The 23,198-nt window shown below is 44.7% G+C and overlaps 2 protein-coding genes across 6 annotated transcripts in view; one reads left to right on the top strand and one right to left on the bottom strand.

The window, feature by feature from the left end:
* The window catches only part of LOC147115098 (ras-related protein Ral-A), a 520,495-nt gene that overhangs the window by 21,092 nt on the left and 476,205 nt on the right, over positions 1 to 23,198 (bottom strand). For all 4 annotated transcript variants that reach the window (XM_085993388.1, XM_085993389.1, XM_085993391.1 and 1 more), the window contains exons 2-3: positions 14,506 to 14,676; positions 1,095 to 1,303 (exon numbers count right to left, since the gene is read on the bottom strand). In XM_085993388.1, coding sequence (XP_085849514.1) covers positions 1,095 to 1,303; positions 14,506 to 14,619 — 323 coding nt within the window. In that variant the 5' untranslated portion in view covers positions 14,620 to 14,676. The remainder of the gene's footprint in view (positions 1 to 1,094; positions 1,304 to 14,505; positions 14,677 to 23,198) is intronic.
* LOC147115101 (oxidation resistance protein 1-like) overlaps positions 1 to 23,198 on the top strand; it is a 1,180,356-nt gene that overhangs the window by 1,064,349 nt on the left and 92,809 nt on the right. The gene's annotated exons all lie outside the window — the stretch shown is intronic.

The raw sequence follows: 23,198 nt of genomic DNA, 5'->3' as shown, positions 1-23,198 counted from the left end.
GGCCTGTAGACTACGCCCACCAGAGACATTTTCCCCTTTTATTTTTTTATCTCCACCCAAACCGATTCTACATCTTGATCTTCTGAGCCAATATCACTTCTCACCACTGCATTGATCCCATCCTTTACCAATAAAGCCACCCCACCTCCTTTTCCTTTCTGTCTATCCTTCCGAATTGTCAAATAACCTGGAATATTCAGTTCCCAGCCCTGATCACCTTGCAACCACGTCTCTGTAATGGCGATCAGATCACACCCATTTGTATCTATTTGTGCCGTCAACTCATCTACCTTGTTACGAATGCTGCGTGCATTCAGATATAGAGCTTTTAACTTTGTCTTTTTACCATTTCTCCTTGTTTTGGCCCCATTTTCTGTTGCACTCTTATTTTTAAACATTCTGTCCCTTCCTGTCACACTCTGGCTATTATTTCCCCCATCTCTATCCTGCTCTATTGTTTTCTCATTGACTTTTTAAATTCCCGCTCACCTGGACCCTGCCCCCACCCACTATTTAGTTTAAAGCCCTCTCTACAGCCCTAGTTATTCGATTCGCCAGGACTTTAGCCCCAGCATTGTTAAAGTGAAGTCCGTCGAAACGGAACAGTTACCTCTTATCCCAGTACTGGTGCCAATGCCCCACAAATCGAAACCCATTTCTCCCACACCAGTCTTTGAGCCACTCGTTCATTTCTCTGATTTGTATTACCCTATGCTGGGTAATACAAAGGTTAGAGCAAGAAGCCCTTTCCAAGCATCAAGATTATAGTTAAATATACTACAGTGTGCTAACATAAGTTATATAACATTGACATCTTGGATAAATGGAGGTATTCATCTCCAAGGGCAAACTGCTATGTGCTCCCATCCTTGTACAGAGGGGAAACAATTGAAATGTGGATTATAATGTACTTGTTGGAAGAACCAATTCATGCAATCCACCTGAACGTTAAGAATTTTAACTATTTTCCTTGCATGAACTTTCTCCCTTGCTAGGTTGTGATCACCATTATAAAATGAAGTAAAATAAAACACCAAGTACAACAGTACTAGTTATGCAACACATTCATTCTGATAGTGGTTTGTAAATTTCACCTGAAGTCAGCTGTAGCTGCAAAAGATTCTTGTTCAGTGATGGAGAAGACGCAGAGGAAGCCTTCTCCACTGCGAAAATAGTTATCCCTGATAGCAGCATAATCTTCTTGGCCCGCGGTATCCAGGATGTCTATCTGGACTTCCTCACCATCCAGCACCACTTTCTTCCGGTAACTGTCTGCTTTTGTCGGTTCGTAATCCTCAACAAACTGGAAAGTGAACCACAAGAACAACCACCATTTCAATAACAGGCTTCCTGGTCTGGATATTTAATTTGCTAGTAATGAAATTTGAGGTTTGTTTCTGTTGCTGATTATTCCCCAAACTCCAAAGACCAGCATTTTAGATTTTTTTTAAATTCCGTTAAGGCCAACAATACATTTGCCTACAAATGTCACTCCAAAATCTAACTCACACTTTTGAAGTATTACAACAAAAGAATCTACATAAATAAGCACGTGAAGACTCATTAAGAACAAGGAGCAGGAGTAGGCCAATTGGCCCCTCGCGCCTGCTCCACCATTATCATGGCTGATCCAATCTTGGCCTCAACACCACTTTCCCGCTCTCTCCCCATACCCCTCGACTCCCCTGTAGTTCAAATATCTGTCAATCTCCGCCTTGAGTATATTCAATGACTCCGCCTCCACAGCTCGCTGGGGTAGAGAATTCCAAAGATTCACAACCCTCCGAGAACAAATTCCTCCTCATCTCTGTCTTAAATGGACGATCCCTTATTCTGAAACTATGCCCCCTAATTCTAGATACCCCCACTAGGGGGAACATACTCTCAGCATCCACCCTGTCAATCCTCCTCAGAATCTTAGATGTTTCAATAAGATCACCTCTCATTCTTCTAAACTCCAATGAGTATAGGCCCAACCTGCTCAACCTTTCTTCATAAGACAACCCCTTCATCCCAGGAATCAACCTAGTGAACCTTCTCTGCACTGCCTCCAATGCAAGTATATCCTTCCTTAAATAAGGAGACCAAAACTGCATGCAGTACTCCAGGTGCAGTCTCACCAACGCCCTGTACAGTTACATCAAAACTTCCCTACTTTTATACTCCATCCCCCTTGCAATAAAGGCCAACATTCCATTAGCCTTCCTAAATACTTGCTGTACCTGCACGCTAACATTTTGTGTTTCATGTACTAGGACCCCCCAGATCCCTTTGTACCGCAGTATTTTGTAGTCGCGCTCTATTTAAATAATAATTCGGTTTTTCATTCTTCCTTCCAAAGTGGATAACCTCACATTTTCCCACGTTATACTCAATCTGCCAAATTTTTGCCCACTCACTTAACCTATCTATATCCCCCTGCAGACTCCTTGTGTCCTCCTCACAATCTTTGTATCAGCAGCAAACTTGGCTACAGTACACTCGGCCGTCATCTAAGTCATTAATATAGATTGTAAATAGTTGAGGCCCCAGCACTGATCCCTGTGGCGCCCCACTAGTTATTGATCGCCAACCGGAAAATGACCCATTTATCCCAACTCTGTTTTCTGTTAGTTAGCCAATCCCCTATCCATGTCATTACCCCAAAACCCGTGCGCTCTCATCTTGTGCAGTAACCTTTTATGCTTTCTGGAACTCCAAATACACTACATCTACTGGTTCCCCTTTATTCACCCTGTTTGTTACATCCTCAAAGAACTCTAGCAAATTTTCCAAACACTATTTCCCTTTCATAAAACCATGTTGACTCTGCTTGATTGTCTTCTGATTTTCTAAATGTCCTGCTATTACCTCCTTAATAATGGATTCCAGAATTTTCCCAATGACAGATGCTAGGCTAACTGGCCTATAGTTTCCTGCTTTCTGTCTCCTGCCTTTCTTGAATAGTCATTTGCAGTTTTCCAATCCACTGGGACCTCTCCAGAATCCAGGGAATTTTGGTAGATTACAACCAACACATCTATCTCTGCAGCCACTTCATTTAAGACCCTAGAATGCAGGCCATCAGGTCCAGGGGACTTGTCAGCCTTTAGCCCCATTAGTTTGCCTAGTACTTTTTCTCTAGTGATAGAGCTTGTTTTAATGGGGAACAAAGAAATGGAAGACCAATTAAATACAAACTTTGGTTCTGTATTCACAAAGGAGGACACACATAACCTCCCAGAGATGTCAAGGAACATGGGGTCTAATGAGAGGGAGGAATTGAATGAAATCAGTATTTGTAGGGAAATGGGGTTAGGGAAATTGATGGGATTGAAGGCCAATAAATCCCCAAGGCCTGATAATCTACATCCTAGGGTACTTAAGGAAGTGGCCCTAGAAATAGTAGATGCATTGCTGGTCATCTTCCAAAATTCTGTAGACTCTGGAACAGTTCCCATGGATTGGAGGATAGCTAATGTAACCCCACTATTTAAAAAAGGTGGAAGAGAGAAAATGGAGAATTATAGACTGGTATGCCCGACATCGGTAGTGGGGAAAATGCTAGAGTCCATTATAAAAGATGTAATAGCAGAGCACTTGGAAAACAGTGACAGGATCAGACAAAGTCAACATGGATTTGCAAAAGGTAAATCATGCTTGACTAATCTATTGGAATTTTTTGAGGATGTAACTGGTATAGATAAGGGAGAACCAGTGGATGTGGTGTATTTGGACTTTCAGAAGGCTTTTGATAAGGTCCCGCATAAGAGATTAGCGTGCAAAGTTAAAGCACATGGGATTGGGGGGTCTGTCTTGGATAGAGAACTGGTTGGCAGACAGGAAGCAAAGAGTTGGAATAAACAGGTCTTTTTCCGAGTGGCAGGCAGTGACTAGTGGGGTACCGCAGGGGTCGATGCTAGGACCCCAGCTATTCACAATATATATTAATGATCTAGACGAGGGAACTAGATGTAATATCTCCAAGTTTGCAGACGGCACAAAGCTGGGTTGGCGTGTGTGCTGTGAGGAGGATGCAGAGAAACTCCAGTATGATTTGGACAGGTTGGGTGATTGGGCAGATGCAGTATAATGTGGATAAATGAGAGGTTATCCACTTCGGTGGCAAAAACAGGAAGACAGATTATCTGAACGGCAATAGATTGGGAAAAGGGGAAGTGCAACAAGATCTGGGTGTCCTCGTGCACCAGTCGCTGAAGGTAAGCATGCAGGTGCAGCAGGCGGTTAAGAAGGCAAATGGTATCTTCATAGCGGCCTTCATAGCGGGAGGATTAGAGTACAGGAGCAAGGATGTCTTGCTGCAGTTGTACAGGGCCTTGGTGAGACCACACCGAGTATTGTGTGCAGTTTTGGTCGCATTATCTGAGGATGTTCTTGCCACGGAGAGAGTGCAGCGAAGATTCACCAGACTGATACCTGGGATGGCAGGAATGACGCACGAGGAGAGATTGGGTCGATTAGGCTTATATTCGCTGGAGTTTAGAAAAATGAGAGGGGATCTCATTGAAACTTATAAAATTCTAACAGGATTAGACAGACTAGATGCAGGAAGGATGTTCCCGATGGTGGGAGAGTCCAGAACCAGGGGTCACAGTCTAAGGGTAAGCCATTTACGATTGAGATGAAGAGGAATTTCTTCACCCAGAGAGTGGTGAACCTGTGGAATTCTCTACCACAGAAGGCAGTTGAGGCCAATTCATTCATCTATATAAATGGATACTTCTGTCTATCTGTCTGTCTGTCCTTCTGTCCTCGGGTGTGCGTCTGTCCGGCTATGCGCTCGAAAGTTATAGAGCGTACCTACGCGCGCGTTACCTCCAAAGAAAGCTTACGGTTCCGGGACGGTCGTAAGCGTATTTACTTTTCGGTCGGACAAAAATTGTTCGCGCCTTATGCAAAAAACCTTCAAAATTAAACTCATTATCTGCTACTTAGCATTGATTGACTGACATCAAGGTTCGACCAATCCTGTGCCGTCACGATTGACCAATCCTACAGTACAGTCCCCTGATGGGACTGTGTGTGTGTGTGGGCGGGACTAATCGTTTTCATCTCAGTGATCTGGCAGCCATTGTTTCACTGCCATTACTTCAGCTTCCAGCTCAAACTACTCTGCTGATCCAGCTTTGAAAAAGTTAGTATCTCTTTTAAAAATAACATAAGATTTACCAAAAACGTTTTATAGGTACTTTCACTTTCATGGTATTAAAAAGGTAGAAATGTTGCCCGGCAGCAGATTGAGAGAGGGACACAGACAGGGCCCCAAAGCCTCGCACTCGATTTAAACCGCCCGGCCCAAAACAGCCCTGGCAAAGCCGGGCTCCCCCCAGCTAGTTAAATATATTCAAGAAGGAGTTAGATATATTTCTTAAGGCTAAAGGGATCAAGGGATATGGGGAGAAAGCAGGGACAGGCTACTGAATTTGGATGATCAGCCATGATCTCAATAAATGGCAGAACAGGCTCGAGGGGCCGAATGGCCTACTCCTGCTCCTATCTTCTATGTTTCTAAGTTCCTCCCTCCCTATAGCCCCTTGATTATCTATTATTATTGGGATGTTTTTAGTGTCTTTTACCATGAAGACCGATCCAAAATAATTGTTGAGTCGCTACCATTTCTCATTATTAATTTCCTCAGTCTCATCCTCTAAGTGGCCAACGTTTACTTTAGCTCTTCCTCTTTATATACCTGTAGAAGCTCTCTGTTTTTAGATTATTTGCTAGTCTACTCTCATACTCTATCTTCTCCCTCTTCATAATTTTTTTTAATCATCCTTTGCTGGTTTATAAAAAATTCCCAATCCGCTGGCCTACCACTAATCTTTGCAACATTGTATGCCTTTTCTTTCAATTAGCTTCAAATGAATGGATTTTTGGAACAGAAGTAATAAAAAGGGGAAAAAAAAACTCAAGTTCAAGGAAGAAAACATGTTTAAGGGAAATAAACAACACCCACAAGAAAAACTGACTTTAAAACGATTGCAGGACTGAGTACTGAGACTACGTTGCACTACAAGAGTTTAACACATGGGGTTTTTAAATTCAGGGAGTTCACAAATTCAGCTTGTACAGGGGAAAACCATGAGTGCCAGTCAAGTGGGAAGGGAGGACAACCGTTGCATTTCTGAGCAACCAGTTCAAGAGTGGCAGAAAGCTGGGAACAGGTTGAGCACCTGTTGACTAGTGGCTGAAATGAATCATTGCACCTCTTCCAAAAAAAACATTCCACTGTATATTTGACAACCTTTATGAACAGGTCAGTTATTTAGTCTAGATTGGGTCTCGCGAGAGTGCGCAAGGCTGACAGTGAGCGCGGCCGAGAGTGCGACAGAAAAAATAGGGTGGCTTTTGAAACTAGTCAAGCACTGAACACAGTCTAACTGCAGCTCAGCAGCATGAAATGGAACAGGAATCAGCGGTTTATACAAGGGGGAAAATCTATTTGCTCGGGATAGCGTCATATGAACATTGGTTACACACACATCCCTACCCCAATCACATTAGTACAGTTTTATGAACTGCATTTCTAAACTTAACAGGATATCCCAATTCAAATTTTTTTACATCTCAAAAACCTTTTCTAAACAAGCTGTTCAGTGATGCTCTTGGGTGCCTGCAGCTCAAACTATACAAATTAGATCACACCAACCAGACAATATTGAAACCTATGTTTTGGAAACACATCCAACAGACTATAAACTGAAAAAGGGTTAGACCCGAAACGTCGACTCTAATTTCTCTCCACGGATGTTGCTGGCCTGCTGAGTTTTTCCAGCATTTTCTGTTGTTATTTCGGATTTCCAGCATCTGCAGTATTTTGCTATCGTCAATATATTGTGTGTAAGTTTCAAACTATATTTTCTTTCTCCCAAGATTATTTAGCATCTGGCCAATGACTGATGTGCACTCAATGCAAAGCTATAATTTATACTAGGTTGACTAGCACTGGGCTGAGGAGAGCTAGTCGGGAGGTCAGAAGCAGAGTCTGGAGGGCAGGTAAGGAACATCAACTCTGTCTTATAGAGGAGCATTCTAATGAGAGCTGGAGTGGAGATAAGGAAGAAACTAAGTATTGTATTGTAGGGTTGAAACAGTGATGGTGGTGATCTAGGGTGACCAGGAAGGAAGAGGGGCTGGAGGAGGCCGCGGAAGACAAGCAGATCACCTCAGCTTGCAGTTGGCATGAGATGAAAAGGATGGAGGGTGCAGAGTAGGAGGCTCAAAGAAGGCAGTTGGTAGAGAGGAAAAAAAAGTATTTGAAATTTCCACTGCTTTCCAGGAGTAACAGGATGATTTGGCTGTAGATGGGGAAGGCAGTACATATTCAGATGGTTGAGTCAGATTTGGCAGTGGACAACCAGGCCAAAAGTGTGCACTGGAGCCTGCGGCCCAAGGTTGAGGACGTGAAAGTGGATTGTAATTGAGGAGCAGGTATGGCAGACCATTAGGAATCTTGTGGGCACAAATGTGAAACAGAAACAAGGGAATTGTTGAGCAAGTTGACAGAGGCAGTGTCATTCTGGCAGATAGTGGGCCAGACGAGAGGCAGTTGGAAAGTGAGCTGGAGAGGAAATTAAGAGGTAGCTTTTATTCCAGGGGCAGAGTAATGATAAAAAGATTGGGGGTGAAAGAGAAATATGGATGCCAGGGGAAATGTTTAAAAATTGCCTCAGTATATTTTGGGGATAGCAAGGCCTTGTGTGATAGTAAGATTTTTTTTATTAATTCACTGGAAGTGGGCCTTGCTGGCAAAGCCAACATTTATTGCCTATCCCCAATTGCCCTCAAGAAGGTGGTGGTAAGCGGCCTTCTTGAACTGCTGCAGTCCATGTGGTGAAGGTATTCCCACAGTGCTAAGTAGAGTGTTACAGGATTTTGACCCAGCGACAATGAAGGAATGGCGATAGATATCCAAGTCAGGGTGGTGTGCGACTTGGAGGGAAGCTTGAAGGTGGTGGTGTTCCCATGTGCTTGCTACCATTGTCCTTCTTGGTGGTAGAGGTCATGGATTTGGGAGGTGCCATTGTAGTCGGCGGGGGAAGAAGACGAGCGCGGGAAAGACCGCCAAGCGTGGGAAGCCGCCATTTTAGTAGGCGGGGGAAGAAGACAAGCGCGGGAAGCCGCAATTTAAAAAAAAAAAAAAAAATTTTTTTTAAACTTCCAAGGATGCCTAAACATGGGAGCATTAATACCTTTAATAGTGATGTCGAAGATTGGACCACGTATGTAGAACGTATGGAAGTTTATTGTAAAGCAAATAAGGTACCAGATGATGAGAAAGCATTAACCTTATTAAGCTCAATGGGGGCGAAGACATACGGGCTATTGAAGCACCTTCTATCACCAATTAAACCGGCGGATCAGACCTTTGCGAATATTGTTACTGTCCTGAAAAATCATTTAAACCCCACGCTGCTGATGATAGCGGAACGATTTAAATTTTACAAAAGAACGCAGTTGAAAGACGAAAGCAACGCTGAATTTTTAATTGAACTACGTAAGCTATCGAAGTACTGTCAGTTTGGGACAGGGCTAGCAGATGCGCTGAGAGATAAATTTGTGTGTGGATTGTTAAAAGAAGGAACACAAAAGCGACTGCTTGAAGAGAATGATCTTACGCTTGATAAAGCTGTCACTATTGCAGCATCGCAAGAAGCCGCAGCAAGAGGCACTGCGGAAATGCAGCTACGGTCACCGGAACTCTGTACCAATCAAATGGTCTTGAGTACAGTAAAATGTTATCGTTGTGGAAAGACAACACACGATCAGAACCAGTGCTGGTTCAAAAAATCAGGAATGCAGAAAATGTGGCAGGCTTGGTCACATAGCTAAAGTATGCCGGTCAGGAAAGAAGACCAGCAACAAAAAGTCACCGCAGGAAAAGTACAGAAAGGTACACAAGGTGACAGAGAACAGTTCGAACGAACAGAAGTCAGATTCAGACTCCAGCAGTAATGGGTAGTCTAAGAGTACACAATGTTGGTAAGGAAGCAGACCTCCAAACAATTTGGGTCACACTTCAGATAGCAGGAGTCCAAGTGAAGATGGAATTGGACACTGGATCGGCATTGACGGTCACGAATAAGAAAGATTACAAAAGGTTATTCCCACATATTCCCCTACGGGATACGGAGATTGTATTGAAAACATACACGGGGCAAAGAGTATACCCCATCGGGAAGATAGAGGTAAAGGTGGTCCACAAGGGCAAAGAAAGCCGAGGAATGGACTTATATGTGCTACCTGAGGGAGGTCCACCACTACTGGGACGGGAGTGGATTAGGAAAATAAATATGGACTGGCATTCCTTAAAAGCACTAACGGTAGATTCCGGTACAAAAGATGTCAAACCTAAACGATTGTCCAGAATATTGGACGATGCTAAAGAGGTGTTCCAACAAGGACTGGGAACACGGAGAGGAATTACGGCAAACATCAAGATTGAAGAACATGCAAACCCGAAATTTTTCAAAGCCAGACCGGTACCTTATGCGATACGACCTGCTGTGGAAGCTGAGCTGGAAGGGCTAGAACGTTCAGGAGTACTGTCTAAGGTAGACTGGAGTGGGCCACGCCCATTGTCCCAGTCATGAAGCGTTCATCGAGCAACAAGCCGGGGGAACCGGGGAAGGTTCGCATCTGTGGTGATTTCAAGATCACTGTTAATCCGGTGCTTCACACGGTGCAGTATCCGCTTCCACGGATTGAGGATATCTTCGCTTCATTGTCTGGCGGGAAACACTTCAAGATAGACCTGGCGCAGGCGTACTTACAGATGGAAGTTGAGGAAGAGTCACGCCAGTATCTCACGATCAACACGCATAGAGGCTTGTACCAGTATAATAGACTGGTTTTTGGAGTGGCATCGGCTCCAGCAATTTGGCAGAGGGCCATGGAGCAGGTATTACAGGGAATTCCAGGTACACAATGTTACCTGGACGATATTCTGATTACAGGAGATGATGACGAGGAACACCTTGCAAACTTGGAACTGATGCTCACCAGATTGAAAGAATATGGTCTTCGAGTTAATCGCCAGAAATGTGAATTCTTTCAGAAGCGGATCTCGTACTGTGGTCATGTCATTGACCAGGAGGGGCTTCATAAGTCTCCTGACAAGATTGAAGCTGTTGTGAAGGCTCCCGCTCCGGATAATGTATCCCAATTGAGGTCGTTTCTAGGGTTGATTAACTATTACCATAAGTTTTTGCCAAATTTATCCACGGTGCTGCACCCACTGAACGCTCTTTTGCAGAAGGGAGTACCATGGAAGTGGAGCGAGGACTGTAAGAGGGCCTTTCGCAAAAGCAAGGCATTGATCACCTCAGAGGAAGTGTTGGCTCACTTCAACCCAACGCTGCCTATTCGTTTGGCTTGTGATGCTTCTCCATATGGTATTGGGGCAGTACTCTCACACAAGTTGCCAAATGGCCAGGAGAGGCCAGTTGCGTTCGCATCCAGATCATTGACCTCCGCTGAGCGCAATTATGCTCAGATAGATAGGGAGGCTCTCAGCCTTGTGTGGGGAGTAAAGAAGTTTAATCATTACCTGCAGGGCCAAAAGTTTACGCTTCTGACAGACCACCAGCCGTTGGTATCCATTTTAACCCTAAGAAGGGTGTTTCGGTGATGACAGCAGAGACTCCAGAGATGGTCCCTTTTCCTAGGGGCACATCAATATCAGATCGAATTCAAAGGTACAAAGCAGCATGGTAATGCTGATGGGCTGTCGCGCCTGCCACTACCTACAGAGGAGGAGGCACCGACGGTTGACCATCATCGAATGTTTACCAGTCACCAATGCAAGTATTGAAAGAGAAACCAGGAACGACCCGACACTGTCCAGGGTCTACGAAGTGACAGTGAAGGGATGACCAGCACATGGTGATCCACTGTTACTGGCATTCTCAGCAAGACGAGAACAGCTGTCCGTCTGTCAAGGAACATTGATGTATGGAACAAGGGTGATTATTCCTCCTAAGTTAAGAGAGAGAGAATTCTAAAAGGAACTGCATGAAGGTCATCTGGGGGGAGTCAAGATGAAAAGCCTTGCTAGGGCTTATGTGTGGTGGCCGGGTATCGACCAACAGATAGAGGAGCTGACGAAAAGCTGCTCAGGGTGCCAAAAAGTGCAAAATGCACCTCCGATTGCACCGCTGCATCCATGGGAATGGCCTTCAACCCCATGGCAACGTGTACATATTGACTTTGCTGGTCCGTTCATGGACTCCATGTTTTTAATTGCGGTGGACGCACATTCTAAATGGCCAGAAGTGATTAAGATGACTACCACTACCTCGGAAAAGACGATCGCGGTGTTAAGAACGATATTTGCGAGAAATGGATTGCCAGAACAAATATGTTCAGACAACGGACCGCAGTTCATGTCAGAAGAATTCCAGGGATTCATGAAGAAGAATGGGGTGAAACATTATACCTCTGCCCCATATCATCCGGCTACAAACGGGTTGGCCGAGAGATTTGTACAAACGTTTAAAAAAGCAATAAAGGCCATGAGCGAAGATCAGATTCCACTACAACACAAGGTGGACAAATTCCTACTGGCATATCGAAATGCCACTCATGCAGTGACAAACCAAAGTCCTGCCATGATATTCTACAACAGGAGGTTGCGGTCCAGGTTGGACTTGTTAAAACCAAATGTGCGGAGGGAAGTTGAAAACAAACAGTTCCAGCATATAAATAACAAGACCACTCGGAGTTTCGAAATAGGACAACCAGTGTTAGCCCGGGACTATAAAAACGAGAAATGGCAATCTGGAACAATTCAGGCCCTACAAGGACCCCTGATGTACACGGTAGATATTGGTGAAAATGTAATACGGCGTCATGCTGACCAACTGGTAGAATCGAGAACAAGGGTCGAACCCATGGTTACGGCAGAGACAACCGTGAAAGAAGTTAGTGAACCTGAAGCATCTACCTCAGAAGTGAATGTACCTGATGATGTCCAATCCATAAGAGACCAACTAGATGAGTCACCCCAGCAACGAGAATCAGAGACCCCGGAAAGGCGTTATCCAACTCGAATCAGGAGGCCTCCTCAGAGACTGAATCTTTGAACTGTTTTGCATGAAGTTGTATATATATATATATATATATATATATATATATATATATATATATATGTTATTGTTATGTTAAATGGGGATATAACTGTTAAGCTAAAAAGGGAGGATTGTTCCACCTTAAGAGAACTACCTTAAGAGATGTACTACTTTCTCTTGGCTGCTGTATACTGTAATACTGTAATACCGGTGGTGACCACACCGGTATATAAGTGTTGTGCAAGGATTTGCTGGGCAGTTCAGCCCTGACCTTCGAATAGTAAAGACCTGTTAAAAGTTATTCTTGTTGTCTGTGTCCAGTGATTGATCCTAAACCTAACTGGAACATACAGACTCAACACCAATCAAGCGGGCTGTTTTGTCCTGGATGGTGCAGAGATTCTTGAGTATTGATGGAGCTGCATTCAACCAGGCAAGTGGAGAGTATTCCATCACACTCCTGACTTGTGCCTTGTAGGTGGTCGATAGGCTTTGGGGGAGTCAGGTGGTGAGACACTCGCCGCAGAATATCTAGCCTCTGACCTGCTCTTGTTGCCACATGTGGGTGGCTGGTCCGATTAAGTTTCTGGTCAATGGGGACCCCCAGGATGTTGATGGTGGGGGATTTGGTGATGGTAATGCCATTGAATGTCATGGGGAGGTGGTTAGACTTTCTCTTGTTGTAGATGGTCATTGCCTGGCACTTAAGTGGCAACTAACATTCGCACCACACATCAGCCTAAGCCTGAATGTTGTCCAGGTCTTGCTGCATTCAGACATGGACTACTTCATTATCTAAGGAGTTGCAAATGTAACTGAACACTGCAATCGTCAGCAAACATCCCCACTTGAGGGGATGCTCATCAGTGGTATGGATTATGTGCAGGGCAAGATCGAGTAAAGACAAAAGTGTCAAGAAGTCCAAGGAGGATGCAGCAGGAATTTACATGGAGGGGGGAGGAAAGTAGTGCCTTCTTCCAGGGATGGAAGTTGTTAATTGAGGGGCTGTGGTTGGAAGAGGGGAAGGGGTAAAGAGAAAGTGGAAAAAAAAAATAATCAGCAAATGACGCAGACCTCGGAGGGTGCACAGTTCAAGGATCAAGCAAGGAAAATAGGGAGATTTTTGGCAGGAATGTCACTGTGGGCGTGATGTAATGGGTAGCTTGAAAGAAAGGTGTTGAGATAGTAAAAAGCAAGCTGTTTAGGGGCAATTTACTTGCAAAGGAGTGGACAATTTACTTGCAAAGGAGTGGACATTTTATAAGGTAATCACAGTTGACCAGTAATGGCATCTCACTGAAGGGGGCTGGGGGGAGGAGACAGGTGAAGTATAGGAAAGATTGTGGAGATGCCTAGGAGTAGTTTACACCTGTAGAGCAGGGTGCGCCAGAAGAGGGGGAATGAAGCAGTTGCTATTACTAATTTGGGCCAACGAGTGATAGATGCTGCAATAGGCTGGAGCAGATGGAAGCCATAGGCACATATAGAAAGAACTAAAGACTAGGTTGGCAACAAAGTGTCTTATAACAACATAGTAGCTGGACAGTGACAATGAACGAATGGGTTGGGATTGGACAGGAGAGTTGAAACGACAGTTTGAAAATTAGAATTCAGTTTTGAAAAATCTGGAAATAAAAGAAGTGGATCAGTAAGTGACCATGAAGCTGTTGGACTGTCACAAAAACCCAACTGGTTAACCAATATCCTTTAGGAAAGGAAACCTGCCATCCTTACCCGGTTTGCTCCAGTCCCAAACCAACGTGGTTGATTCTTAACTGCCCTCTTAGGTGACCTAGCAAGCTACTCAGTTATATCAAACCACTACCAAGAATAACAGCAGTACTGGAAGCACCTTCACCCAATGTGGTTGCTGTTGTGCTTGGCAGCAGTTTGCAGCGCTCAAAGTGGCTCACCAACACCTTCTCAGGGCAACGAGGACCGGGCAATAAATCCAGCCTTGCTAGAACACACTCATCCCAAGAATGATTACAAAATTAGAGTAGAGTGGAGGAGTCTGAGCAATATTTAAATACACATTTTGTAGATAACATAATCCCAATCATTTAATTTAATTATTCTGATGCAATCGCTCCACAATATGAAGTTTGCAAACACATTACAATGTGTCATCTTCATTGCAATTCCTTCCAGTAAAACACAGATGGGGCAGCCAGATTAAACAATACATCAATTCCTCTAACCTGGAATAGAATTACACCTGCGTAATAAAAGGTTTAAATTTTATTCTGACTGCTGGACTATTTTAAATGTTTCCTGGTTCTATTAATGAAATACAGCCTCATTCATTTATTTCTGGATATGGATTCCCAGAGGAGACAAATCTGCAAAAAACTTAGTTATGTGAATTGTATAATTTATTAAGAATTCAAATTATCCTGTTATTAGAGAAAACATAGCACACGACAAATATTCTTACCTCATCATACATGAATTGCAGCGTTAAGGCAGATTTCCCCACACCACCACTACCAACCATAATCACTTTGTGGAGAGCCAAGGAATTCTGGCCTTTGGTCTTGTTTGCTGCCATTTTATGAATGGAGATGGATCACCAAAATGTGAAATTTGGTAGATAGCAATTTTCCACCTAAAACAAGAATCAAGAACAAACTTAGAACACAGTGGGCATATTCTGAACTGGAAGCCAATGTCATAGAACACTGCACTACCATTGATCTGAGAACAAGTACAGCAACTTCACATATACTGAAAAACTTTCCCAGGACACACAAGACAGTGCAGAGATGAAGCACGAGACTGATTTTTAATGTCAGAAGGCAGTAATGAGGAAAGCCTTAAGAAAATTGGTTTTTTTCCAGCCTTGGAGCAGCAACCAGGAGGGGGGGAAATGGAAGGGACAGAAGATAATAACAAAAAGCAAAGTACTGTAGATGCTACAAATATGAAATAAAACAGGAAATGATTGGCAAGTCAGACAACATCTGTCGAGAGGAAGCTAGGGTTAACATCTTCAGGTCGATGAATGTTGGTCAGAAAATAGTAAACAAAGACCAGAACATTACTTCAGATGAAATCAAGAGTTTCAAATTACTGCAAGGCAAATTTAGGACTTATCAAAACATTCTTCACTCAAGAGTAATAATGATGAAGATTGAAAGGCCAGTCAGGTAAAGTAAGAGAAAAAAAAATCCTTGGAATCATTTAACAACTGGAAGCTGGGGAGGGGGGGGGGGAGAAAGAGAACTGCATGCTCATTCTGGATGGGTGACTTGGATGGGCAAATGGCCTTCCTCTTCCATATCTATTTTTCAATCTTATGACTACACTCAACGCAAAGCCATCTCAGGAATGTCAAGAATAAGCACAATTAGCCAAATCCATTCCAGAGAACATGGGAACCCTTTCCTGCCACAAGAACCTTTTTGTGCTTACATTTCAACATCCATGACAAAGCAGTATTTTTGGATGGAATCTACAGGATCATGTATAAACACGCAACTGTGGATAGTTTGCAAAGATCCAGGCAGAGGTGGCGAATGAAATTGCAGATTAAAATTCAGGTAACATTTCATGAAAATATGTAGCAAGAAATATTCATTCCACACACCCACCTTATTTTGCTCTAGAATTGCTTTTTATGATTCCCATTTCTCTTTATTTCCTTTGTACCAAACCTTTCACTAGTTCCTCCAGTCTTTGGAGGATTATACTGAACAACTGAAGTGGCTTTTGATTCTGTACATGCAATAAAACTAAAACATGGAAGTGCAATAAAGAGAGTAGAAATACAAAGAAAACAAGAATTTTATGTAATCAGGGAAATCATCCCACAGCGTAATAGCCCTCCTGCCCACATAAATGAGGTAGCGTTATACTCAGCTTCAAGTTATTCAATGCTGCTCCAATGAAAACAGCTGTTGCACAATAGATTGAGAAAAACAAATAGGTGAAGAACACTACGTGGGTTATTCAACCCAAACCAAGTGTCACGAATCTCATCATGACTCATGAAGTAACACTGGGCGGCCAGCTGGTGGCGCCATCCAAGGAGTATAAACACTCAGGCGTGGGCCCAGCTTGCTCAGGATGTTTCTGTAACCAGGAACTAGTGATGTAACTAGAAATCTCATGGTTTTGAAACAGTTGATTAAAGCCTTGTTTTATACTCAAACCAAGCGCTCAGTAGACTTTTTACATCAATTTAATCAACTGGACCTGCTCCACGCTCAGTGGTCTTGGGAACAGATGGCTACGACTCAAACTGTAGAAGGGAACTCGGACGAAGTAATCGATCCATCATGGACAAACTACTCGGACCCGCCCGTCTCGACCTGGACCCAAATTCACGTACAGCTGCTAAGGTATGGAAACACTGGCATCGTACCTTCAGCAACTTCCTCGGGGTGTGTGGTGAGAGTGTTCCTGATAAATTAGAGATACTTGCCAATTATGTATCTCATGTGTTTGACTATATTGAAGACTGTGTAGACTATGACTCTGCTATCCTAATATTACAGCGACTATATGTTAAGGCCCCCAAATGAAATTTTTGCTTGGCATCTACTGGCCACAACTCGACAACAACCCGGGGAATCACTTGACGAATTCTTTCAAAAGCTTCGCAGGCTCAGCAAGGATTGTAATCTTAAAGCTGTCACAGCTGAGCAGTACCAGGAGGAATTCATTTGTGATTCCTTTATTAATGGGATTGCATCTCCCTTCATATGCCAGCGTCTGTTGGAGAATAAAACCCTCGAGTTACAGGCTGCCTATGACCAGGCATATTCTCTGGACTTAGCAAAGAGGAATGCAGATACCTATATTTTTACCACGTGCACAGGCTGCTGCTATCACTATTAGTGACTCCTTTAATAGGCCTCGGGTGGAAGCCCTCACTGATGACTCTAACCTAGCTGATGACAACCCTACCCTAGAAGCCTCCACCCTGCCCTAGCAGCATCTTGGCAATCTGAAAGGAAGTGTTTCTTCTGTGGAGGTGCATTCCACTATAGGAAATTTTGTCCTGCTCGTAACGCAACCTGCAATCATTGCAGTAAGAAAGGCCACTTTTCTAAGGTTTACCGGTCGAGAGCCCGTTAGTTTTGCGGCTACTATCTATAAAACTGCTCCTCCCCCAAGAGCCACTACTAAGGTTACAGCTGTCAAGGGTAAAACTGCTCCTCCTCCCATCACAGCTGTTTTTCCCCCAAAGTTTGTCCCATGCAGCCACGAAGGTTTCGGTAAATGGACACATTTTGAGCAGCCTCATTAGTGAGCGGGCTGTCAGTAAGTTAAAACTGCGTATTTACCCCTCGGACAGGGAAATTGCAATGGCTCCGATGACACTGACCACCAACTCTTCCGGCTTTTGTCTTGTCGACCTTATTCTCAATGGCCACACTTATTTCTCCACCCGGCTTGCGGTGCTCAAACACCTTTGCAGTGATGTGCTCCTGGGGCAGGATTTCCAGAAACAACACAAAAGACTCACTTTCAAGTAGAGAGTCAAAGCCGGCGCTTACTATTTCCAAAGTACCGTTTTGTGCGCTTTCGGCGGCTTCGCTCGATGAGCCCTCTTTGTTTGCAAATCTTTCCCCCCCGATGTAAGCCCATAGTCACTAAATCACGACGTTTCAGCCAAGATGATCTATCCTTTATCGAGGCAGAGATCTCTCGCCTTCTAGCTGATGGTATCATTGAGCCATGGTCATCTCCCTGGCGGACTCAAGTCGTCGTTGTTAAAAATCCTCTGAAGCAACACAAGAAACGTCTTTGCATCAATTATTCAGAAAACATTAACCAGTATACCGACCTGGATGCCTACCCACTACCACGCATCGATGACATGGTCAATAACCTTGCCAACTACAAGGTACTTTCAACTTTTGATTTAAAGAGCGCGTACCATCAAGTACAGTTAAAAGACTCTGCCAAAAAGTATACGGCCTTTGAGGCCAATGGTCGGCTTTACCAGTTTTGTCATCTTCCATTTCGGGTCGCCAATGAGGTGGCTGTCTTTCAATGGGCAATGGATAGCCTAGTCAAACAGGAGAACTTAACGGACACTTTTCCATATCTAGATAATATCACCATTGCTGGTCATGACCAGAAGGAGCATGATGCCAACCTCCAGAAATTTTTTGACATTCTCAGTCGTCGCAACTTAACCTTAAATGAGTCTAAATCTGTGAAATCAGTACCATCAGTCAACATCCTTGGCTACTGGGTGGGCAATGGTGTCATCAAACCGGATCCGGAGCGACTTTGTCCGCTTCAGGAGCTCCCTCCCCCTACGAATCTCTGCTCTCTTCATCGGGCACTCGGCATGTTCGCCTATTATGCAAAGTGGATACCCCACTTCTCCGACAAGGTCCAGCCCCTGCTTCACGCGAAGTCATTTCCGTTGGAGGCAACAGCTATTTCAGCTTTCAACTGGAAAACGCTACGCTTCGTTCCATCGATGAAAATCTCCCTTTCGTGGTCGAGTGCGATGCATCGGAGGTGGCAATCTCGGCTACCTTGAATCAAGGTGGTCGACCCGTTGCATTTCTGTCCAGAACTTTGCAGGGTAGCGAGCTTCATTATCCTCCTGTCGAGAAGGAGGCTATGGCTATCATCGAAGCAGTACGTAAATGGAGTCATTTTCTCTCCTCGCCATTTCACACTTATAACCGATCAGCGCTCCGTGGCCTTAGTGCATTTCTGGTTATCCAGCATAAAGATCAAGAATAACAAAATACAATTCTGGAGGATGGAATTGGCCGCCTTTGGCTACACCATACAGTATCGACCCAGCAAAGAGAATGTAGCCCCAGATACCCTCACGCGTGCATTCTGCTCTTCTATGTCAACTTCGACTCTTGCGGATCTTCATACTGACTTATGCCATCCTGGCGTTACCCGTATGTTGCACTTTGTGCGATCTAAAAAATCTCCCATTCTCTATGGAAGATGTGAAAAGAACATGCTCCACCTGTAGAATTTGTGCGGAATTAAAACCGCAATTCTTCCGTCCGTCGGATGGCTCGCTCATACACGCTATGCAGCGACTCAGCATTGACTTCAACGCAAAACACCTACTTGCTTACTATGGTGGACGAATATTCACGCTTTCCCCTGTCCCAATATGCTTACTTCCACAGTGATCAAATGCCTCGATCAAGTCTTTTCCCATTGCAGTACGGCCAATTTCATCCACTGATCGGGGTCCCTCCTTCATACTCAAAAGTTCTCTTTCCCAACGGAGTATTGCCACAAGTAAAACGACACCGTATCATCCCATCGGTAACGGACAGGTTGAGAGATACAACGCTATCATTTGGAACACTGTTCGTCTTGCACTGAGGTCATGCAACCTACCAGACCAGCAGTGGGAAACTATGCTCCCTGACGCGTTGCATTCCATCAGGTCTCTTCTTTCTACGTCCACCAATGTCACTCCTCACGAGCAATTCTTCAGGTTCCAGCGTCGCTCCACTCATGGGACGTCCCTACCATCATGGATGGCAGCTCCCAGCCCCGTGCTGCTCCGAAGATTTGTCCGATTTTCCAAAAACGATCCCCACGTTGACGAGGTGGAACGAACGGACGTTAATCCCACTTGCGCACACGTGCGGTACCCCAATGGCTGGGAGTCTACCATTTCACTCCGAGATCTGGCTCCCTGTCCAACCAGTCCCACGGACCCAACTGGTAGAGGAACCCATGGTAATGATACCAACGCTCTGCGCTCCTTGGAGGACGACGCCCTACCTGGGACATCAATGGATCTGCCGGCTACTCCACCTGATCAACTCGGGGAGCCGAGCGCTTCCCATGGGATGGCCACCCGAAGCCAGGACGCCGGTCAATCCCTGGCTACCAACCAAGATGACGCCAGCTCTGCGCCTGTGGGGATCCGCACCCGGAGTCACGATCACCCCAGTCTTCCGCAGGTGGATCAAGGCGACACGGGCCCCGTCGATCTACCAGTATGGACCAAGCAACCCAGGGACCAAGACACGGTCCGAGGAGAAGTGCCTTTGAGCCACAAGCAAAGATCTAAAAAACTGCACCTATTCGTGGTCTGCCTAATCCACTAGAAGGTAGTCAGACTTCCAAAACTTTCAGGTGGGAAGGATGTCAGGAATCTCATCATGACTCATGAAGTAACACTGGGCGGCCAGCTGGTGGCGCCGTCCAAGGAGTACAATTACTCGGGCGTGGGCCCAGCTTGCTCAGGATGTGTCTGTAACCAGGAACTAGTGATGTAACTAGAAATCTCATGGTTGTGAAACAGTTGATTAAAGCCTCAAACCAAGCGCTCAGTAGTCTTTTTACATCACCAAGCTTTTATGCTTTGCATATATTTTCAAAACTACATTGTTCAGCAGCTCATCTGATTGCAAAGCCTTCCAATAAAACAATTGTGCGGCCACACAACCAAGTAGGGCCCGAGCTGGAATTAAGACAGCATCTGCTTGAATAAAAATTTAATGAGAACTCGTGGCAAGTACAATACAGGTTAGATACAGTGGTTCAATACAAACAGCAGCCACCAACTGCACAAGTATGACAGCTCTGCTGCACAATTATTTTATTCAGCCCTTGAGGAGATTGCCTAATTGATAGTTTTGACAGACTCAAATCAGTGGAACTAAATTCAGTCAAGATTGAAAGCAAAAACAACTTTCAGTCCACTTGTCTGGACTGAATGCCAACTCACACCATGTTCACTATAGACTCCAACTGTAGCTTTTCATTGGAGCAGCAACAAGTGAAACATCTTTTAATTTGCTGCAAATGTCATGCTTTCATCAGATGCAGTACATTCTATTCTATTTGTGTCTGTTGACAGGTCTCCTGTTTTACATCAAATGCCCTATTCAGCATTTCAGCTCTTGCAGTCAATAAAATACAACTTAGTTTTGAAAGTGGAAAGTAAACTATTGTTTCAGTCACCAATGAACTGGAAAAAGTATGACTTGATTTTTAAAAAGTTTAACATAATTGGCAAAATAACCAGAGGGGAAATAGAGAATTATTTTTATCTAGCTATTTGGGAGCGGTAGCATAGTGGTTATGTCACTGGACTAGTAATCCAGGGCCTGGACTAATGATCCTGAGACACAAGTTCAAATCCCACCACGACAGCTGGGGAATTTGAGTGTCCATCACCAAGAGTGGCTTGGTAGCACCAATCCTGACTGTGCTGGCCGAGTCCTCAAGGACATAGCTGCTAGACAGGGCCTGCGGCAGGTGGAGAGAACCAACACAAGGGAAAAACCTATTTGACCTCGTCCTCACCAATCTACCTGTCGCAGATGCATCTGTCCATGACAGCATTGGTAGCAGTGACCACCACAAAAACCTTGTGGAGACGAAGTCCTGTCTTCACTGAGGACACCCTCCATCATGTTATGCAGCACTACCACTGTGCTAAATGGGGTAGATTCAGAACAGATCCAACAGCTCACAACTGGGCATCCATGAGGCGCTATGGGCCATCAGCAGCAGCAGAATTGTATTCCACTACAATCTGTAACCTCATGACTTGGCATATTCCTTACTACCATTACCGTCAAGGCAGGGGACCAACCCTGGTTCAATTATGCAGAAGAGCATGCCAGGAGCAGCACTAGGTGTACCTAAAAATGAGGTGCCAACCTGGGGAAGCTGCAACACAGGACTAAGCAGCATGCTATAGACAGAGCTAAGCGATCCCACAATCAACAGATCAGATCAAAGCTCTGCAGTCCTAACACATCCAGTTGTGAATGGTGGTGGACAATTAAACAACTAACTGGAGGAGGAGGCTCTATAAATATCCCCATCTTCAATGATGGCAGAGCCCAGCAAGTGAGTGCAAAAGACAAGGCTGAAGCATTTGCAACCATCTTCAGCCAGAAGTGCCGAGTGGATGATCCATATGAGCCTCCTCCTGAAGTCCCCACCATCACAGATGCCAGTCTTCAGCCAATTCGATTCACTTCACGTGATGTGATACAGAAAAGGCTATGGGGCCCCAACAACATCCCGGCTGTCGTGTTGAAGACTTGTGCTCCAGAACTAGCCGTGCCTCTAGCTAAACTGTTCCAGTACCGCTATAACACTGGCCGACAATGTGAAAAACTGCCCAGGTATGTCCTGTCCAGTCAAAGCAGCACAAATCCAAACTAGCCAATTACCACCCCATCAGTCTAGTCTCAATCATCAGCAAAGTGATGGACAGTTTTGTCGACAGTGCTATCAAGGACTTACCAATAACCTGCTCACCGATGCGCAGTTGGGGTTCTGCCAGGACCACTCTGCTCCAGACCTCATTACAGCCTTGGTCCAAATATGGAGAAAAGAGCCGAATTTCAGAGGCGAGGTGAAAGTGACTGTCAAATGCTGCCTTGATGTCCAGGACAGAGTGTGGCATCAAGAAGTCCTAGTAAAATTGAAGTCAATGGGAATCGGGGAAAACTCTCCACTGGCTGGAGTCATACCTAGCACAAAGGAAGATGGTTGTGGTTGTTGGAGACCAATCATCTCAGTCCCAGACATCGCTGCAGGAGTTCCTCAGGGCAGTGTCCTAGGCCCGACCATCTACAGCTGCTTCATCAATGAGCTTCCATCTATCATAAGGTCAGAACTGGGGATGTTCGCCAATTGCAATGTTCAGTTCCATTTGCAACTCGTCAGATAATGAAGCAGTCTATGCCCACCATCTGCAAGGCTGGTCAATGGTGACGGATTCGGCAATGGTAATGCCGTTGAATGTCAAGGGGCGGTGGTTATATACTTGCTTGTTGGAGATAGTCATTGCCTGGCATTTGTGTGGCTCGAATGTTACCCGCCACTTATCAGCCAAAGCCCGAATGTCATCCAGGTCTTGCTGCATGCGGGCATGGACTGATTCATTTTCTGAGGCATTGCTAATGGCACTGAACACTGTGCAATCAGCAAACATCCCCACTTCTGACCTTATGGAGGGAAGGTCATTGATGAAGCAGCTGAAGATGGTAGGGCCTAGGACACTGCCCTGAGGAACTCCTGCAACAATGACCTGGAGCTGTGATGATTGACCTCCAACCACCATCTTCCTTTTTGCTAGGTATGACTCCAGCCAGTAAAGTGTTTTCCCAGATTCCCATTAACTTCAATTTTACTAGGGCTTCTTGATGC

The sequence above is a fragment of the Somniosus microcephalus genome, chromosome 7 (assembly GCF_052327205.1).
Source record: "Somniosus microcephalus isolate GS21.2 chromosome 7, FLI_Smic_1.0, whole genome shotgun sequence".
Classification (NCBI taxonomy): domain Eukaryota; kingdom Metazoa; phylum Chordata; class Chondrichthyes; order Squaliformes; family Somniosidae; genus Somniosus; species Somniosus microcephalus.
This window is presented reverse-complemented; position numbering and strand designations above follow the sequence as displayed.